The sequence below is a fragment of the Fusarium oxysporum genome, chromosome VIII (genome assembly GCF_013085055.1).
Source record: "Fusarium oxysporum Fo47 chromosome VIII, complete sequence".
Lineage (NCBI taxonomy): Eukaryota > Fungi > Ascomycota > Sordariomycetes > Hypocreales > Nectriaceae > Fusarium > Fusarium oxysporum.
Window position 1 is genome coordinate 1,528,419 of NC_072847.1, and position 18,752 is coordinate 1,547,170.

The window sequence follows — 18,752 nt, forward strand, 5'->3', positions numbered from 1 at the left end:
GCTTGAGTTGGGGCTCCTTCCTTCTTGTGTATATATTTACCTGTATTATCCACCCTCCAACCACTAAAAGCAATCAAACTCCCCCTATAACTCACCATCACAGCTTCGCATTCAGCTTCATCTCCTCCCATCTCTCATTAATAATAAGATTCTGCCAGAACCTCCAGGTCGCGACAGCAACTGCCAGAGGAGGGCATCCAAGCAATAACCATGACCACCAATCGGGACTTGCCTTTCTCAGATCCTTGATAGCCTTATCCAGCTGCTCCTTCAACTCTTCTCGTGACCCATCGTTCCAGAGCACAATCCCTTTGCCTTCTCCTCGTTCTTCACATCGCCGGGCTTTTTCTCGTACATCTGTTTGGCTGCGCACTCTGTTCTCAGCATCCTCTGCGCTGAGGTGAGGATCACGCGCACGCAGACGCTGCATCTGGACTGCCGGGTCGTGGACTGCGACTACAGCTGTGACGCCGCAGAATCGATCGAGGCCACTTTCGAAAAGGAGTGGGATATCCAGAACCACAGCCCAATGACCTCTGAAGTAACACCCAACAACGGACTTGAACATCTCCCATCGGACGGCCGGATGAACGATTCGGTTGAGAACTGCTCTGTCCTTCTTTCGCTCCTCTGAATCGCCAAACACTCGTCTCCCCAATGCCGGTCTGTTGAGTGGTCTGCCTTTGCCGTCTGGTCCATCCTCTGGCATCTTCTCTGATGGTTGCACCAGAAGTTCGGGTGTCGTAGGCCCAAAATGCTTCACAATCGCTTCATACCCACGAGTTCCCGGCTCCACAACCTTGCGCGCTAGAATGTCTGCATCTATGATCGGGAGGTTGTAGGGTTGTGATGAGAGCATTGACGACACTGTCGTCTTGCCTGTGGCAATTGAACCCGTAAGACCGATGAGAAGCATGACGGTGTATCTTGAAGGCTGCGCAGGTCTATTGGTACTAGAAAACTTCAGACTCTAGGAACTCGTCAGAAAGTCTTCAAAGCTCATGCTAAGATCACCAAAGTATTCTCATGGATCATGATCAAGATAGCTCTTTCTTACCTCTTGGCGGGGTATAGACCTAACAAGGTGAGGCAATAAGCTCGGATGATCTTAAAAGGGCTTATCTTTTGAGAGTTGATAGTGGCTTCTCAGATCTTAAATGAAATGAGCGTATCAATGGATGTACCTAGTTAACACGAATGATCTGATAAACCTTGGACCGATGATGCAATTACCGAGGATGTACGAAACTGTCGGAACAGTATAAGTTACCCCACATGCATCCATGACTTGCATTAGTAACTTGCACCACATTAAATCAACTACATGTGATGCTATCTTCTTCCTTTCACGCAGATCAATCACAACGAGACCATTTTATACAATTTCAATTAACCGTAGCAGTGAATATCTTCGGAGGAATGATACGAAGCAATTTCCTGTCTGCATTCGGTAGGTAGTGTTTCCTTGCGCAATCTCAAAACGGCCCATGTCCTTATCCGTGAGACGTCTTATTCATCGATACAGTCTCAATCGCATAACTGAGCATTGGCTCATTATAAGTCGAAAAGTCGGACAAAGAACGAGAAGCGATATCATGCCTTTCAAAAGTCAGCTTGTGTTGCCATAATGTCTCGATACTACTTACATGGAAGACATGGTGACAGGTCAACTCAAATTCTCGATCGGGGGCGGAGCCAACTGCATAATTATTAGTACAACTTCGACTCAATGTGGGGAGATATATTACAGCTTGCGTTAAACAATTTCCTAATGAATCATTCTTGTGTGTTTCGTGGTATGTCTATAGATTATCAGCTCATGACCGGGAGATGAGGCAAAGGGAGTTTAACTTACTGGCGGCGTCGCTTAGTTGGGGAGTCGGACGGCGTAAAACCAACCCTCATCGGTCACATACCAGCGGGAGTCACCCATGTGATCAATGGTAAATCGGTTGCGCTGAGTCCAGTTCCCGTCAACTTCACGAACATAGTAGAAACGGGAGGGGTCATCGTCAGCTGGCTTGAAGTCCTGAGGCTCGTACATCTTGTTCGCATGCGCAAACTGAATCTGACGGAGCTGCTCCTCGCCAGCGGTACGACCAACACCAGTGACATCAGGGACATTACCTGCAAAGACGGGGACCGTGCCGGGCACAGCAGCTCCACCAGCAACACCGACCGAGGGGACGCCTGCGACTTGCTGGACCTGCGGCATGAACTGCTGAGGCTGGTGGCTAGCAATGAGGACTGGCTGTTGGCCCATGTTCGGCTGCTGGTAGTAGTAGGGCTGCTGCTGGACAACGTAGCTGCCTTGAACGGTAGGCTGGGGAGCCATACCACCGATGGCGGGCTGCTATAGAACTTGTCAGCATTTGCTAATAGTTGTGGTGAGATTTTGAGGAACGAGTGAAAGAAAAGGGTAGACCGCCGCCGAGTCACTGAAGTCGCGGAGGTGCACTGAACCACTTGATTCAGGCCGACTCCACGTCGAAGCCAAAACGCAAAGATAAATCAGCAAAGTGAACTTGCATAATACGTATAGCCATTCAAATAGAATGTCTTTGGCACTACAACTGTAGTGCATGCGGGAGTCGTCATTGGGACAGGAGACAAGAGAGGGGCAGTAGGGGCAACGTAAGAAAAAGAGGGTGCACAAACTTGAACACCGGCATAGCCCCCGACTGGGACACCAGCGAGACCATTGTCAAAGCGAGGCACATAAACGTGCTGCATAGGGCCAAAGGTAGTGTCAGGAACAGGCGGCTGAAAGTTCATGCCATGAACAGGAGGCGCAGTGTTCTGATAGTCACCCATGTTTGCGGTGTTGACAGCGGGAGACTGAGGTCCGATTCCGATGTAGGTGATTGGAGATGGGGTGAGTTGGTTTTGCCCTGCGTTGATGAAGGGAGCAGGATGAAATTGAGGGGAGAGAAATTGGTGCTGCTGAGGGGTAGGCGAGACGAAACCAGTTGGCACTTGTTGCGCGAGGCTCTGAGTCGGGTCGGCACTGATATGCCACTGAGGCTGTGCGTTAGGGCCTAAGCCAAGCGCAGGGAAGTTCGTAGGTTGATTGCTGCCCTTCTCCTCCGGAGCAGTAGTGGTTGTCGTAGCTCGAGCAGTGCTAGGAGCTGTAACACCGTTGATACCAGCACTGAAGCCGCCGCTGGGGGAATTGGCAGTGGTGTAGCTCGTGATGCCCTCGTTGAAGGCGGCAGATGCAGATGTAGATGCAGAAGCAGAAGTATCAGGCTTAGTCTGAGAGCCAAAGTGCACTTGACGAGTCTCGGGGGTCTTTGGTCGTCGAGGAATTTTTGGAGACTTGAAGGCGCTGGCACCTGCCGAGGCCATTATCGCTTCTTTGCTTCCTAACTCGGACAATTGAGATCGGAAAATAAATCCACTTTCAGGGGTCGTGAATCAGAAGCCTCAGGATCTCGCGATACCTTCTCCGAAGAAGGGAAAGAAGGAAAGAAGAAGCTCTCAGATAGTAGAGACACTTCGAGAAGATATACCTCTCATGCGTACAAGGCACAAACAACGCTCAAGGCGACAATACAGCACAAAAAAAACACCCAGCGTGTTGAGTTTGGTTTTGTGTATGTTTCGATATCCTTCAATGGCATGTTTTGTGGTGATTTTGCCCTCCAGTTGGTTGTCACTGGCAGTCCAGACGCAGGCTCGGGGCCAGGTGGCCCGCAACATTGAGGGGTGTTTAATAGGGTAAAGGACCACGATAATGGAATTGACGAAACTGATGAAAGGCAAGGAAATAAGTCTGCTCACCACTTTCTGAAGCTCCCAGTTCTGCCCATCATGGACCCAGACAGACTGCTTAGGGGCTCTATGCAAATTGTCATAAGGGTCTTCGCATTTGGTCCATGTCCATGGGAAACAGGGGAGGCACATTATGCCGTTGAGGTTATAGCGAGTAAAATGACGCGTTTTTAAATGATTTAGAAAGGGAATGTGTTGTTTTATGCTGAAGTTGAGTGGAAGGTGGATGAGCAAAGCTGGCTGTTGTCATGCCCACTGTGGTGACAGTGCTTCTGCCTTGAGCATTGGATATAGTCAAACTCGACAAAACTTGAGCTCTATTGGCATAGTAACACAAGGTTCGTATTCTCTTACAATAGACTTATTTGTTCACTTGTGTGGACTTGCTAAACTAATCAAAGGGTTTGCTTATACTGAATGCACATGTGTACATAAAATTACACGTCCACTGCGCTATTTCATCCTCTCACTTCATTTGTAAACAATTCATCGTCACGATAGCAACTCATCCATAAGCAAGCAAGATCCATCCCTTTTCATCCCATGAATCGTTGTCAAAAAGGGCCAAACTCGTCATCATTGTTGTTCCTACTCGGACAATCGTTCTCCATAATCGCAAGCTTCGCCTCATCTAGCGCTTGTTTGGTTTTCGCTGCTCGCTGTACTTCTTCCTGGGTTCGGCTGGCGAGGAGTTCATCTACAATATCAAGCTGCAGAGATGACAGTCCGGCCCCGCCAAAGACAACTTCAGCTTGGTTCACAAGATCATCTACTTCAGGCCACCACCGGCGAAGTCGAATCTTCCAGGGCTATTCCACACAATGTTAGCAATGGTCAATAAAGGGCGCTAATGATACTCACTCGAATAAAAACCGGGTGTTTCTTTGCTCGCACTCCTTGGAGTAGCTCTTGGTAGGTTGTTTCCTTCAACTGTGTCCACGTATGAAGACGGTCTGGTAACTTGCCGGCGGGAATATAGAAATGGGAGTTGCTTCTCAATTTGAAAACCCATGAATATCTCTCACTTTCAGGTTTCTCTACCAGCACCAAGTCATGCAGCTGGCGAAGTAAGCCTTGGGCTTTCTTTCGCTGTGCTTCATCTCCGTGATTCCAACCAGCCTCGAGTTTATGTTTGAAGACGTTGATAGTATGTTGACTCTGTTCACTGTCAGGAGGAAACTTGGTTTTCATTCGCGAAAGCATTCCCTTCATGCTGACATCGCTGGGTAGATTGACACACTGGTAAGTAATCTTACCGTCGACCCTTAAGTCGAGGACTTTGACCTGGTAGTAGCCTGGTAGTTGTTCTTTGCCAACAGCCAGGCGAGTTTGGGCTATCATAGTGACCAAATGAGTGAGTTGAAAGCGTGCTCGCACGTCATCCCATCTTGCTGGCTCCCGGCCTGGGTCGTAAGCGTTGGGCTCCCACAGCTTCTGGCATGTCTCTTTAACCTCTTCTTCAATTAAGTGCTGCAGTTTTGTTAGAAAGCTCTTGTCTCTCTCGACCTTGGTGAGGTACGCAGCTTCCAGTTCAAGGCGTCGTCTCTGGAGGTTATCTGCTATCTCCTGCTTTTCTGCAGGTAGAGGTGTCATTATGTCGAAGGGTACAAACCACATTCGGTCGAAACCATCAAACATGTTCATCCCTCTGTCCGCAACCTCGAAGCCAGCCCATGGTGGGCTCCAGAAAGCTGTCAGATTAATTTGACCTTTGACATGGACGATCTGAGCCCTTGCTCTCCAGTGATCAAGGCGGTACTGTATCATGATCTCTTTGAACTCCCTCAGGCTCGCATCCGCGATGCCTTGTTTGGAGGTTCGTGCTTTCCGGGGCTGCTTGGGTGCCTTGCTTGATGAAGCCGCATTTGTGCCGTCCTGGGGATTGTCAGTAGCATTGAAGGGGTCGTCGGTCAGCGCTGGAGATGGACGATCGTCGCGAGTATGCTCTTCGACAGCATCTAGATAGATCTGGAATGCCCCTCGGCCGTTGCCAAAATCGTGTGATTCCATGTTGAGTGGCGTGTGACGTGGGAAAGGTCAAGCCATCTCAGCTTATGTGATGCGGATGAAGATGGAAAGTTGGGGATGCGGTAGAATCTTTTGCTGTGAACGTGTGTTTGTGGTAAACAAATGGTGAAGTGGTAGGTGCCTCTTCCTTGTGTAGACTCTTAAGCAACCGATCTCGGCCAGTGCTAACACTGTCAGGGGGGCACTGATTCCATGGATCAAAGCATAGGCTGCCATGAACATCCATTGGCTAACTGGACTTAACTTACAGTACTATTCAAACATTTTAATCATTAATGACCAGACGCCCAGCCCCTATCACAATCGTCTAATGCTCGCTGACCGAACCTCATGTAATGTACACTTGCCCATGGGAGGAGAGATGTCCGTTACAATCCATATGCTACCAAACTCCTAGTCTCGCCCATATCATATACAACGGGGAATCCCTTCTCTTCCCGTACTTCATCCTCCAGCTCGCCTCTCTTCGTTCATTTTTTCGTCGGTGCCGCGTGCCCACTAAGGCACGATTATAACGAGTCGATCAATTGACGACAACGGTGAATAGGTGTATCATAATGGTATTACAGAGTAAGCTCGTCAGAGACCGCAGGAGCGGGCTCTGGGATAGGGAAGAAAGATCGTCGCACAATCTTGAAAGCAATTAGCAGCTGAACAGAGTATGAAACATGGAGTAGCACTTACAGCCCAAGCACCAGCGACGGAAGCCACAATACCACCAGAGATGGCCATGGGTCGAAGTCCACGGGTGCTCTTGAAGAGCATACCACTCAGCGCACCAGCGAGGACAGTGTTTCCGGCATCATGCTTTCCGCGGACAGATCCAATCAATGAGTTGATGCAGTTGTAGATAATAGCGACGACACCCAGCGAGTTACCCAGGAAAGGTCCTCGTCGAGTAACCGAGTTGAGAACAGCGTTCAATCGAAGCTTGGGAGGCTGACCGGCCGACCTTCTGAGACCCTCCTGCAGACCCCAAGCACCTCCAATTCCCAGACCAGCAAGGTATGTGATTCCGGTACCGTAGCACAAGTCGTCTGTGAAGCCTCGCGAGGGCAGGACTGATTGGCCACCAGGCAACTCGGACAGGGCTGAATCCTCGAGGGAAATATATTCAAGTGTATCTCTGTTGAGGCCGGCGAGGGGATGTAATTGCGAGGGGTCGGCAAAGGCAGAGCTCTGAAGAAAAGACTCGACGCCCTGACCTTCCGTGGGGTCGTAGGCGTAATGCGCGGGTTCTTGTGTCGTGGGTTGTTGGTGCGACTGAGACTGCGACTGTTGCTGCTGGTGGGCGGGCTTATTGCCGCTGGTGAAAGCGTTCCAGAGAGAAGACATTATGGGCGATGACGAGCGAGGAGACGAGGAGAGGGTGGGCGAGATGTAGATTTGGGTGGATTAATCGGCCTTGACAAAAGTCGCACGTCAATGAGAGTCTTGTCCGAATCTCGGGCAAATCTGAAGGCTTCCTCCGGTTTAGATTTTTTTTGGCTCCACTTCTGCTCGTTCGCCCATCGAGATTCCTCCAGATTCTCTCTGTCACGTGCTATCACGGCCTTGAAACCCGAAGGTTACTGACGACAGGGAGACATTACAGCGAGGTAAAATGTTTAGTGATGTTTATTGATGAGATATTCTCTATCGGTGTTACTGTAGACATCTGTCTATAAACCTGTGCGCCGCCGTGACGCACTGCAACATAATCTGAGACAATACAACGACTGACTTGCTATACTCGAAAATCTGGTTGACGCAAATTTGGTACGAGCAAATAGCAACGCTGTGCTCAGAGTTTGCATGTCATGACTCTTTAAATATGCAGTCTAGCCTGTATCATGAGAAATCGTGCAGTGCGTTGAATTGCACTGCAAATTTGCCTGCTCGTAGCCACTGAAAAGTTTGCAGCAAACTTTTGGTTGTCCAGCCGCTTTCTGAGTATCTCGAGACAACAAATTCTGCAGTCATGATCACCAGCGGAGAATGGCGATTACGGTGTTTCTCTCAGCAGGCACTGAAATTTTCCGCACAGGAGATGCACGAGCGGTACGGCTTCATTCTGAGGCTAGCTCAACGAGTAGGCAGTCCGCACGCGCACGCGCAGTCTACGAGCTTACGATATTGAAGATTTAGGAATTCGATGGCATGTCGAGATCACCCCACAGTCAAGAACCTCTGATGACGTTCATGGCTGATTAGGAAGAGCGATCACGTTGCTATAGGAGGCCGGGAACGGAAAACCAGATATCGACAAATCTGACTCTCAGCAAGCCGCTTTCGCGGAGCCGCCATTAAGTAAAAATTCACATGACGGTGAAGTTCTACCGAACTGATGTGAAGAGAAAAGGAAAAAAGAGTTGAAAGGATGGGAGAGGATTGGCTTTTTATACTGCCAACTTTTCTTGAGTGATCACGCTAACCCGAACGTGGCCGAAGTATCGGTGCGTGCCACTGCTGGCACTGCAAGGATTTTTGTCCGAGGGGTTACATAAAATTTCAGAGGGTGGAGCTTCAAATGGACTCTTTTGGCGGGTCGAAAACCTTTTATTTGGCTGTATCGTGGGCTTCAGAGTTCTCTATCAACTCTTGGGTTTAGTATCACCGATATACCCAGTAAACGTCAAAGCAAATCTCGGCTTCTCACATGAGATCCCTTTTCAATGGTCAACCGGGAAGGTCAAGCAATCCACTGCATATCTACGGATGCAAAACTACGTAATGCCAATAATAATGCTGTCGAACAGCAGGACTGAGACTCCTCCTGTACAATTGACAGCATCCTGCCCTCAAGGAGCAAGGAAATATCTTACCCTAAACTTAGGTACTAAAAATAAGTTTATAAAGATTTCCTAAATCTATACTAAATTTACCTGGGTATTTATATCACTTAAACAAGAGGTCCTAAGTTTTCTTGTCTCCCCTTGCTTGCTCGCAGAGACCCTCTTGTGCGCAAGGAACCAAATCACCAAACCGTCTCAACTCTTTTGTTCCTCATCATTCGGAATACATAACTACACGTCGCTGAAACCGCAGGAGTATGATCGATGTTGAGGTTGCACATGAAAGCGAATGCCACGGAAACCCAGCACGAGTCTACAGGGTAGTCCGGGACCTCAACGATATTGGTCACCCAAAAAAAACAGTTCAAAGGAGTAGCAGCTTGCTGTTAACACTGATCCGTGGAACTTATGAGCAATAAAATGATAGACTATGTGTTCCTTGAGGACCTACTAATGGTGAGAACCCAATATGATTTGTGAGAATACTATCACCGAAGCGGCAATGAAGAGGCAGAGTCGCCAAGAGAAGTAAGTAGACCATATTAATCTCGTGTAACGGGTGGTGTGGATATCCGATGTTGCTCATGTGCCATTGAACTGTCATTGAACCATTTTGTGAGAATGATATCTTGGTAGAGGATGTTGGGTTGATCTACAAATACTGAAAGTTAAAAACCTATACGGCTTATGTAGACAAATTAGAAGGAGCGATAAAGGAACGCGGAGCAGTCTCTAAGTTCCGTGATAATAATGTTTTTGACTTTTCATCGCTACTTGCCGATATTTCCCCTCGCCCTCATACTCCATTAGGAAAAGGAGTTCGTTTTGTGTTGATATACTGGCGACTTTATGAATGCAAAGTAGACTTATATCTTCATGTTATGAGCAAACTTAACCCCTGAGAGGTGAGTCGATCTAAAATCTGAATAAACTTCGCATGTTCCCAACTCCATCATGATAGCAACCCAATCCTGATGCTAGTTTTTATTTTTGATTCCTTTTCCTTTTCCTTTTCCTTTTTTTTCTCTCTCTTCTCATCCAACAGTAAACGCCTGCCATTGTTCGATCCTATATGTGCCCCAACCAGTCAGGGGAGATATGAGAACAAATGAAAATAAAAAGCAAAACAAAAAACTGTCATATCAGGCGCGAGCCTTTCAAAAGATAGAATTTAGATCATGGGTGGTAGACAGAGTCGCCTCTCTGGAGTAGAGGACGCTGGTCCCAGTTGTCCTCGTTGAGACTCTCATCGTCATCGTACTCATCTTCCTCGGTGACGTTGTCGTTGATTCGTTGACGAGTGGGCGTAGTAGTGCTCTCTGGCTTGCTGTACATGAAGTACTGAGCAAAGACACCCAAGTCGAGGAACAGAGTAACGAGACTGCCAGCGAGCCAGCTCAGGTTGACGAGGATGTATTTGCCGTAAATATGACGGGCCTCACCAGGGCGGCATTCATCGTGCTTGCACTTAGGTTCGTAGGCGAAGATGGACAAGACATAAGTGATGTTTCCGAGACATGCAAAAAGGAAGAAGAGCATGCTCAGTCCGTCGGTCGTCTTGCGCCTCCAGTTCAGGATGAGCTGAGGGAGACGAGAAGCGATGTATGCGACGGTGCAGAGATATCCAAAGATCTGACCCGAAAGACTGAAGTGAAGGCTATCCTCGCCTCCAGCATTATTGTCGCCATGCTTGTCGCCAGTAGAAGCCTTCTGACCCAAGAACCAGCCAACGACACCAGCTGCGATGACCATCAAGACGACGATGGTGTTCCAGACCACAGTCTGAAGGATAGTAGGGGTTTGAGGAATAGCGTCTTCGGCGATGTGAGGAACAGCCGGTGACAGGCCAGACCAGTCTGAGCCGCGGCGCTCCTCATGACGATCGTGAGCGATCAGACCAGTGCGCTCGTTGGGTTCACCAGGGGCCGGGGTGTTCGGCTTCGCAGCAGGGGTCGGGGCATCGCGCCATGTAAAACCACGATAGTAGAAGCACTGGCCCAGGAGGACGATATCAGCGATCGTGTAATAGATGGCGAGGATGATCTATAGAAGCAATTGTCTTAGTTTTCGGTCCTCAAAACGGGTTGATAAATGCTGAGCGTGAAGCGTACCATGGTCGGTAGAACGCCCTGAAGGACGGCACCCAGAATGTTGAAAACATCGCCGAGGAGCCAGACAATGATGAATTGGATCGAGAGGGCATCAGCACTGCTGCGCTGGAAATTTTGAATGATTTGAGGAGAGAACACGACAACTATTTATTTGCGATTAGTGTTGTTCCGAGGCTGAGACCAGTCATAGCGACATACCCCAGCAGGCAATAGAAATAGAACTTTGGAGAATTTAGTATGTGACGTCTTTAAAGAATGTCAGAATTAGAGACATACCCGCAAATGCCCGAGATCGCCTCAACGTCAAGGTTCAGATTCGCAGTTGGCGGAGTCATGATGGAGGTTGAATCCTGGGCGAAAGGTGGCAGAGTGCAGCGCTGACCCCAGCTCGTAGCGATACCGTTTGGGTGATCAATATAAATCGAATCGTGATATTATCGCATTCGTTAAAATGAAGAAAAATCGATTCGTTAGGGGGTAATCGCTGATGGTGATAGTCTGGGCGTCGCGAGGCAAAAAGTCACAGGGAGAGACAAAAGGGTCATGGCATGAAGAATGAAGAATGAGATTGACAGACTTTTTTTTGGTCAATGATTGCGAAGCCAGGCATGGTCCCGTGCCCCCCCCCCCCCCCCCCAGAACCAGACGTCACTGTATCAAAGCAAGATTAGGAATGGATTGCGGGGGAGATGCGCTAGAATGCCCTGAGCTGAGCTTGGCTTATGCTAGGATACTTCCGGGGTCCGACCTCGGCACAGCGAGGAAGTTAAGCTGTAGATCAAGTTCGGATTCGTCAACAGCCAATGCCAGCTGAACTATGAGAACGCCATGTAAATATAACCAATTGAAGTGGTTCAATATAGTCAGGGGCTGTTCTGAATGCAAGATCGTGGATCGCAGATATTGCTTCGTCTATCTGATAATGTACAAATGAGGTCATGATCGCAGTGATGAAACACCAAAAAAATATGATATCCATGGACCCAATGAATCTCAATGAGATCCTCTCTCTGCAGGCCAATCATAACAAGCCCTGACTCATTAGAACTCCATCCCGCTGGGTACATGGCCGCATTCGCCGCAATATTGTGCAAATCGCCCGCGAGTTTCTCACCGCTAGCCCCAGAATGAACAGGAAACAGAACGGAGACCTCGGACTTGAAGCCGATTAGTACTGCTCACTCATTGCCTCGCGTTGATCATAGAAAGTCTCCTCTTTGTGCCTGATAACCAAATCTCAACATCAACACTGGAAAGGAATTGTCTCATATTCTGATTATAAATCCAGCAGAAGAAATCTAGGCCCTCAATCTAGCATCAAGTGTCGACTATTTCTGACCCCACTATCTCCAACCTCATATCAAGAGCATTACAAATACAAATCCCAGCACCTTTGAAACAACAACACTCAATGTCAACAAACATTTCAGGTCCAGGGCTGCCCGAGATTGCAGCTCTTCAAACCGACGACTCAATGTTGACTCGCCGTTTTGGAAAAGAGGTTGTCAACTACTACGCTGGTGGTCGTATCAACAGATTCTCTTTTCTGCGTGCCGATACTGGCTTTCTTCGACAAGCCTATAACAGCCCTACAGCTAGATATTTGGCACTCCATGACTTGAACCCTCTGGTTGTTGACAAGAAGACTCCGGCTTATCTGACTTTTAAGGATGTCGAGCCTCTGATCGGACCGGACCATTTCACTCTCACTGAGGATGAAGCTATCCAGAGCTTCAACTCTGCTGAGACCAGACCCCTGGTTGTCTTCATTGGTATGCTAGAGGAGGGTAATGAGAAAGATTCCATCTCCTCTTCCGATCATGGAGACATTAAGGGCCACCCCTATTTTGCCATTGACATTACTCCCAAGGGAAACCACGCTGAGAGAGCTACCAAGTTCTTAGAGGAACAGGAGAAGAAAGGACTGTCTCTGGATAAGAACCCTCGAGCCATGAACCAGTCACCTGAGGCTGGTAAGTTGTGCCTGAAACCGATTCGATCTTCAACTAACTTTTGCAGCCGCTCTTTATGCGCAGGCTAGATCTATCATTGACTGGAACACACGAAGTCCCTTTTGTGCCGGCTGCGGGCTACCCAATCTCTCAGTTCACGCTGGTTATAAGCGCGTCTGCCCTCCCGCCGATAAGAAAGGCGGAGCTTCTAGTGAGCTTCGAGGTGACTGCCCCACCCGTCACGGCGTCTCAAACATCTGTTTCCCTAGAACGGATCCCACGATGATTGCCGCTGTTGTTTCCGCTGATGGAACGAAGATTCTCCTCGGCCGTCAGAAGCGTTGGCCCCCTCACTGGTACAGCACGCTTGCTGGCTTCCTTGAGCCTGGAGAGTCTATCGAGGAGTCGGTTCGGCGAGAGGTTTGGGAGGAGAGTGGTGTTCGTGTTGGACGCGTTGTTATTCACTCGAGTCAGCCGTGGCCTTATCCTTCCAGCTTGATGATTGGAGCCATAGCTCAGGCTCTGCCTGGTGATGGCGAGAAGATCTCTCTGAACGACAAGGAGTTGGAGGTGGCTAAGTGGTTCTCCATTGATGAAGCCCGCCAGGCTCTTAAGAATGGAACGAGCAGCCTTGGAGAGCCTGCTCCAGAGGGATACAAAGAGGGTGATTTGCGATTGCCTCCTCCTCAGGCTATTGCCAATCGGCTGATTACTGCTGTTGTTGAAGGATATTTAACTGTGGCTCCCAAGATTTGATGAATTATTGATAGACTATCTACCAAGTGTTAGGAAGACGAAGCATAGAAGCGTTGATTATGGTGACAGCCAATGCTCAACTTGAATGGCAACTTACCATTTGGTGAGATGTATTCTACGTGTTCACATGATGGTATGAGAAAATAATTGCCAATGTCAGCTGCTCAGTCCATTTCTGGGGTTTGGTCTGGAGTGCTGCCACTGACCAGGAACAATTGGTAGTGTTCTGGCTCTGGCTCTGGCTCTGGCTCTGACACAGCGGCCAACTCCGTCCTCAACTTCCATTACTAGCGTCACCTTTCTCCTACTTTCACACTCTCTCATCCAATACTTTCTTCCCCTCCTGCATATCATTTCACCACAGCAGCAGCAGCAGAAGAAGAAGAAGAAGAAGAAGAAGAAGAAGAAGAAGAAGAAGAGGAAGAGGAAATCCAGCACATCCTTGCTCATAGGTTGCTTTCTATCTTACAACGAGAAGCCTTTGGCGTCTTGAGGTAGCTGGCCATTTCATCATCCTTCCTACGTGCCCACCATTCATCTTCTCTTCATGCGGCACCGCCTCGATTTTTCATAACATCATCCCGTCCTTCATCTCTTCAATCCTCTTCTTTACCTCTCAATATTCTTGGCCTTCTTGGATCATCATCAGAGATATCTTCAGGCTATTCTCCTTCATATCTTCCTCCATCTGGTCCGCCTTTGACGATACAGCCATGCCCGGAACCGCCCAACCGCCACTAAGTGCGCGGACAGCGCAGCGAATTCACGAGCAAGTGACTCGTGAGGTCTTTCGACTCGCCGGCCGTGATCCCGACAATCACATGGAATGCTTCAAGGCTTGCATAAAGACTATCGAGAACACCAAAGTCATCGAGACAACTGACTATGCTATTTGGGAGAGCCAGGTAAGTGAACATATCTAGTTCTTGCAAGGAATAACAGACTGATAATTCTGAGGAGCCAATCGCAAGTCCTCTGAAAGAATTCTCCAACACCAACCGAACCACCAAGAGCGGCAATTTTTACACGCTCTCACCAACGACCGTCGTGGCTATTGCCGCTACTCTGAACCTGAAGCACGTCATCGCCAACTCTAATGTCAATAACAAACACGTCGTCAACGCTGTCTCCCCGAGTGCTGTGTGGGCTTACCTTGGTATTGCCATCAATGCATGGCCTCAGACTGGTGAGTGTCAGTTCTTGGTTAAGAAGTCTGGCGAAGATTCAAAGTCTCCAACAGTTGGAAAGATCACCCGGGGAAAGTTTGCAGTCACAACCAATATATTCGGAGACACCACCACCCCTCTGATGCTTCTGACCATAGCGAGATTTAACAGCTGGGTTAAGTCAGCATCGGGTGCCCCTTGTTTGAAGAAGAGGACTGTCGACGTGCCGCAGATCATCCACCGCCGTCAAGCATTAAGCGAGGGCAAGGAAATTCTTGAGAAACTAGGAAACCGAAAGTTCAAGCAAAACGATCCAGCTCTCATCAGAGAGGTAAAGGCATGGCTATCGGAGCCCATCATCCTTGTGCTTCCAGAGGAGGCGAAGAGCCGACTATGGTACTAGTGCAGCCAAGTCGCGAAATCATGGTTGCCAATCATCAAGGACGCAGACACGGAACTATCAGTTTGGAAATATATGGGCAAGACCGGTGCCACTCTTGCGTCCCTGGTTTCCGATGAAATTGACTGGATTCAACTGGCTCAACAGGTCAATGATGCAGAATCAACTGCAGCTGTAAAGAAGCTGGTTGAACTGTCAGACAAGGTCCGTGAGATACAAAATTCTCAGCAGAACTATCTGCAGGAGGCAATACCCAATCTGATGGAACTTCGAACGGCTCTCCTGGAGTAGCCCGGTTGCCAGTCGTTCCAGCAAGTTTTTGGACCTGCTTGGAATGAATGTCTCCTCAGCCAAGAAGCTGATGGTACAAAGAACATTATTGTTGGCGCTCTTCAACGCCTCTTCGACACAATTGCCTATGTCTTTCCTCGAACACACCCTATGTAGGGTGCTTTCCTTGATATGGTTTCCAAAATGGACGTTGCTGTCATGTCTTCCCTCGACCTTGATCTGGTCAGAGCCAAAGATCGTCACCAGACGAGGCTCAACATCAACGACGATCTCTCCTACCGCAACGAAATCATGGCTAATGTGGCCGAAGCTATCTCCAGACTCGAGCGTGGATCAGCATCGCAGGAGCGACTTCTTCGTTCAAAGCTCTGCTCGATCTTTGACGCAGCTGATGCGCTGATCCTGAAGGAGAACCTTCCGCGGGAGATTAGCATCGTGATCTCGACCAAAGCCAATGACGAATAAGATTGCTATTTCTGTATGACATTCTCGGTACTGAGTTTTACTTACGAATTTGTGAGTTCGGGCTTACTAAACTTGGACTATAATTTTGTAGAGGCACTAGCTCGGGCAACTTTAGGAGTAAATCTACGAAAAGGACGACATGGATACAAATCGTATGGGAGATAATGTGGAATAGTACAGTCAGTGTAAAAGCAAAACACTATTGTGTCGGAACAAGAAGAAATGGCTGAGTACCTAGACATCTTGTTGATAGTGCCGAGCAGGAACAATTTTGGCCAAGAGTAAATCTTGCCGTGCTCATTGCTTGGGCTGTCTAGGACACCATTGAAATATAGGTTGGGGAACAAGTCTTACCTTATCTGCGTGACTGAGCAGTAATTTTCTGTTACTCCTTTAACGAATAGATCCCTTACAGAATAAGGAAGGCTCTGCTGAATCACCTCGCAAGTAAGAATGTAGATCACTTCGGCTCTTATGTTTATCACTGTGATTGTGCTCTGGTGTTTGAAGAGATTGCATGCGTATTGTATATGTGCAGATAATGCTCAGGAACGCTAACCGCCTTGCTTTTCTCGCTGGTATAAAACTCAAAATATTACATGATCATATATATGTACAATTCTTTCACTCATCCAGTAGTGTGGGTATCCGTAATCATATCAACTCCATCCTTCGTATATGCTTAGAAAAAGCTTCGGAGAACCTTCTTGGGAGCATCGGCCCAGACGAAAGGCTCCTTGGGCTCCTCCTCCTCCAACCAAACAGCGCCACTGGCCAGATCCATCTCTGCGGGGCGGACATACATCTGCCACTTGCGTGTGCAGACCTTGTAACCAAGGTAGAGAAGGGTAACAGAGAAGAAGGCGAGGTAGGAACTGAAGAAGGCCTCAGCGGTGGGAGAGGCGCCGGAGGCAGGGAAGAGAGCAGTGTAGAAAGAAGCGATAAGGGCGAGGATGTTGAGACCGAGACCGAGGTAAGATCCAGCAACGCCGAAGGGGGTCTTGTAGGGAATGAGGCCGAGGTTGATGCCCTGAGCCTTCATACCGGCACGCATGCGGATGTGGGCGAGGCAGATAGAGCCCCAGACGAAGAGGAAGCCAAGACCAGTGAGGGCCAAGAGCCAGCCGAAGATCTCCATGCCCTGAGGAGCAGCGCCAATGTAGGCAAGGAGACCAAAGGCGATCTGAAGGATAACACAGTAGAGAGGGCGGCCCTTGGAGTCAATGTACTTGAAGAAGTTGGGGGCCATGTTGCGCTCAGCCATAGCTTGGATGGTTCGGGTAGAACCGAAAGTACAGGAGTTGGCAACGGAGAGAACAGCAACAGTGATGACAGCGTTCATGATGCTTGGAAGGACCTTGATACCGGCATCCTGGATAGCAAGAACGAAGGGAGAGGCCTTGGTGTTGGCACCGCTGGCGCCCATCAGGCGAGGGTCGTTGGCGGGGAGGATGAGACCGACGATGAACAGGTTGAGAATGTAGAAGATAGCAATTCGCCAGAAGACCTGCTTGCTAGCCATGGGGATAGACTTGCGGGGGTTGGCAGACTCAGCAGCAGCCAGACCGACCATCTCAGTACCACCGAAGGAGAAAGCAGCGACGACGAAGACAGCGCAGAAACCCTTGAAGCTGGTGAAAGCACCAGGATCGCGCCAGTACTTGACACCGATGTAGCCCTGGTCGCCAACGCCACCGCAGTTGATGACAATACCGAGGATGATGAAACCAACACAGGCGCAGATCTTGATGATAGAGAGAACAAACTCAACTTCACCGTAACCTCGAACACCGAAGATCTGAATGCCCATGAGGACAACAAGGAAGACAGAGACCCAGACAGCCATGTTGATATCTTCTCTCCAGAATCTGATGGTGATGGAAGCCGCGATAAGTTCGAAAGGCAGGACAGTCAACCAAGCGAGAGCGTATTGCCAACCCATGGCGAAACCCCATGAAGGATCGACGAAGCGGACGATGTATGTGAAGAAGGCACCGTTGACGGGGTAGAGGACAGCCATCTCAGCGAGGGCCAAGCATGTGCATAGAAGCATGATACCGATGATGAGATAGCCGATGAGGAGAGCAGCAGGGCCACCCTTCTGGAGGGCACCACCTGAACCGACGAAGAGACCAGCACCGATAGCGCCACCTAGACATGTTAGTTATGAGTTGAGGAATAGAGGAGGAGTGAAGTCATACCGATGGCAATCATCTGCATGTGTCGGTTCTTGAGATCTTGCTTGAGGCCACCGTTCTTGACCTCGCCAGTCTCGACATCTCGTGTCTCAGAGACATCGAGAACGGCCTCCTTGCCGTAATCGGTGGGAGGAGTAGAAGCCATGGCTACTAGTTGTGGTGGTGGTGAGAGGAGAGAGAAGTGTATGAGAGAGTGAGAGTGAGAGAAAGGGGAGTGAGTGTCGAGAGTGATGCTCTTGGTTCTTGTATCCCCGGAATGAGGGAGAGGGCCTCAGTATTTGTACTCGTTTTGATCGACGATGTTGCACAATATACCGAGACTATGGAACTGCTCTCCATACCGTTCTAGATTTGGTGGCGCTGGGGTCTGTCAGATGCGAGTTGGAGTTGGAGATGGCAAGGATGGGTCAAGGGGGGGTAGTCTAACGTTAGTCTTAATGTTAGCGTGTTGGTTGAACTTGGAGGAAATGGTGTGCAGAACGGGCAGTCTAGCCTGTCTTGTTTTGCCCCAAAGAGTTTATCTTTGAGGCTAATCATTAGGCTCATGAAGCCATTGGCTCTTCAACTCCAAGCTACGGTATCATGGTGGGTACAGGATTTTCATGTCCACCTTGGAGCTTGGAGCACAGCAGCCTAAAGGTCACACTGCAGTAGTGGCCTGGCCCCCCCTTATCTGGTTCCCGTCTTGGTTCTGCTTGTCTATCTCTCGGCGAGCGCGAGAGGGCTCCGTAGCCGAGAATCGTGTCGACTTTGACCGGGCCGGTTCTGGGCTGGAATTATCTTGGCTCGTGCTGGTAAAGACATGACAACGGTTGATACGGCGCTTAACTCGCTTGT

The 18,752-nt window shown here is 49.1% G+C and overlaps 7 protein-coding genes across 7 annotated transcripts; 2 read left to right on the top strand and 5 right to left on the bottom strand.

Annotated features, from left to right (window-relative positions):
* Window positions 1–97: 97 nt before the first annotated feature.
* FOBCDRAFT_141852 (dephospho-CoA kinase-domain-containing protein) lies at window positions 98–3,348 on the bottom strand (the record flags this gene model as incomplete). The annotated part of the gene is made up of 5 exons (XM_031188633.3): window positions 98–953; window positions 1,058–1,122; window positions 1,647–1,719; window positions 1,917–2,353; window positions 2,659–3,348. 5 exons carry the CDS (start codon window positions 3,346–3,348, stop codon window positions 98–100), a joined length of 2,121 nt encoding a protein of 706 aa, XP_031035898.3.
* Window positions 3,349–4,149: 801 nt separating this feature from the next.
* On the bottom strand, window positions 4,150–5,896 carry FOBCDRAFT_47591 (uncharacterized protein). Its single transcript, XM_031188632.3, has 2 exons — window positions 4,636–5,896; window positions 4,150–4,583 (listed from the first exon to the last, which is right to left on the bottom strand). The coding sequence occupies exons 1-2, from the start codon at window positions 5,782–5,784 to the stop codon at window positions 4,329–4,331; spliced, it is 1,404 nt and encodes a 467-aa protein (XP_031035897.2). The 5' UTR covers window positions 5,785–5,896; the 3' UTR covers window positions 4,150–4,328.
* A 111-nt stretch (window positions 5,897–6,007) lies between these two features.
* Window positions 6,008–7,274, bottom strand: FOBCDRAFT_47597 (protein transporter TIM23). The gene is made up of 2 exons (XM_031188631.3): window positions 6,487–7,274; window positions 6,008–6,434 (listed from the first exon to the last, which is right to left on the bottom strand). Exons 1-2 carry the CDS (start codon window positions 7,135–7,137, stop codon window positions 6,366–6,368), a joined length of 720 nt encoding a protein of 239 aa, XP_031035896.1. The 5' UTR covers window positions 7,138–7,274; the 3' UTR covers window positions 6,008–6,365.
* A 2,010-nt stretch (window positions 7,275–9,284) lies between these two features.
* On the bottom strand, window positions 9,285–11,248 carry FOBCDRAFT_229283 (PQ loop repeat-domain-containing protein). The gene is made up of 4 exons (XM_031188629.3): window positions 10,964–11,248; window positions 10,886–10,908; window positions 10,688–10,830; window positions 9,285–10,619 (listed from the first exon to the last, which is right to left on the bottom strand). Exons 1-4 carry the CDS (start codon window positions 11,020–11,022, stop codon window positions 9,753–9,755), a joined length of 1,092 nt encoding a protein of 363 aa, XP_031035894.2. The 5' UTR covers window positions 11,023–11,248; the 3' UTR covers window positions 9,285–9,752.
* Window positions 11,249–11,801: 553 nt separating this feature from the next.
* On the top strand, window positions 11,802–13,514 carry FOBCDRAFT_187701 (NAD(+) diphosphatase). Its single transcript, XM_031188628.3, has 2 exons — window positions 11,802–12,660; window positions 12,707–13,514. The coding sequence occupies exons 1-2, from the start codon at window positions 12,099–12,101 to the stop codon at window positions 13,393–13,395; spliced, it is 1,251 nt and encodes a 416-aa protein (XP_031035893.2). The 5' UTR covers window positions 11,802–12,098; the 3' UTR covers window positions 13,396–13,514.
* A 594-nt stretch (window positions 13,515–14,108) lies between these two features.
* FOBCDRAFT_321964 (uncharacterized protein) lies at window positions 14,109–15,717 on the top strand (the record flags this gene model as incomplete). The annotated part of the gene is made up of 4 exons (XM_059612077.1): window positions 14,109–14,300; window positions 14,353–14,892; window positions 14,965–15,165; window positions 15,409–15,717. 4 exons carry the CDS (start codon window positions 14,109–14,111, stop codon window positions 15,715–15,717), a joined length of 1,242 nt encoding a protein of 413 aa, XP_059465603.1.
* A 485-nt stretch (window positions 15,718–16,202) lies between these two features.
* On the bottom strand, window positions 16,203–18,221 carry FOBCDRAFT_263198 (amino acid permease/ SLC12A domain-containing protein). Its single transcript, XM_031188626.3, has 2 exons — window positions 17,919–18,221; window positions 16,203–17,868 (listed from the first exon to the last, which is right to left on the bottom strand). The coding sequence occupies exons 1-2, from the start codon at window positions 18,058–18,060 to the stop codon at window positions 16,400–16,402; spliced, it is 1,611 nt and encodes a 536-aa protein (XP_031035891.2). The 5' UTR covers window positions 18,061–18,221; the 3' UTR covers window positions 16,203–16,399.
* Window positions 18,222–18,752: the final 531 nt, after the last annotated feature.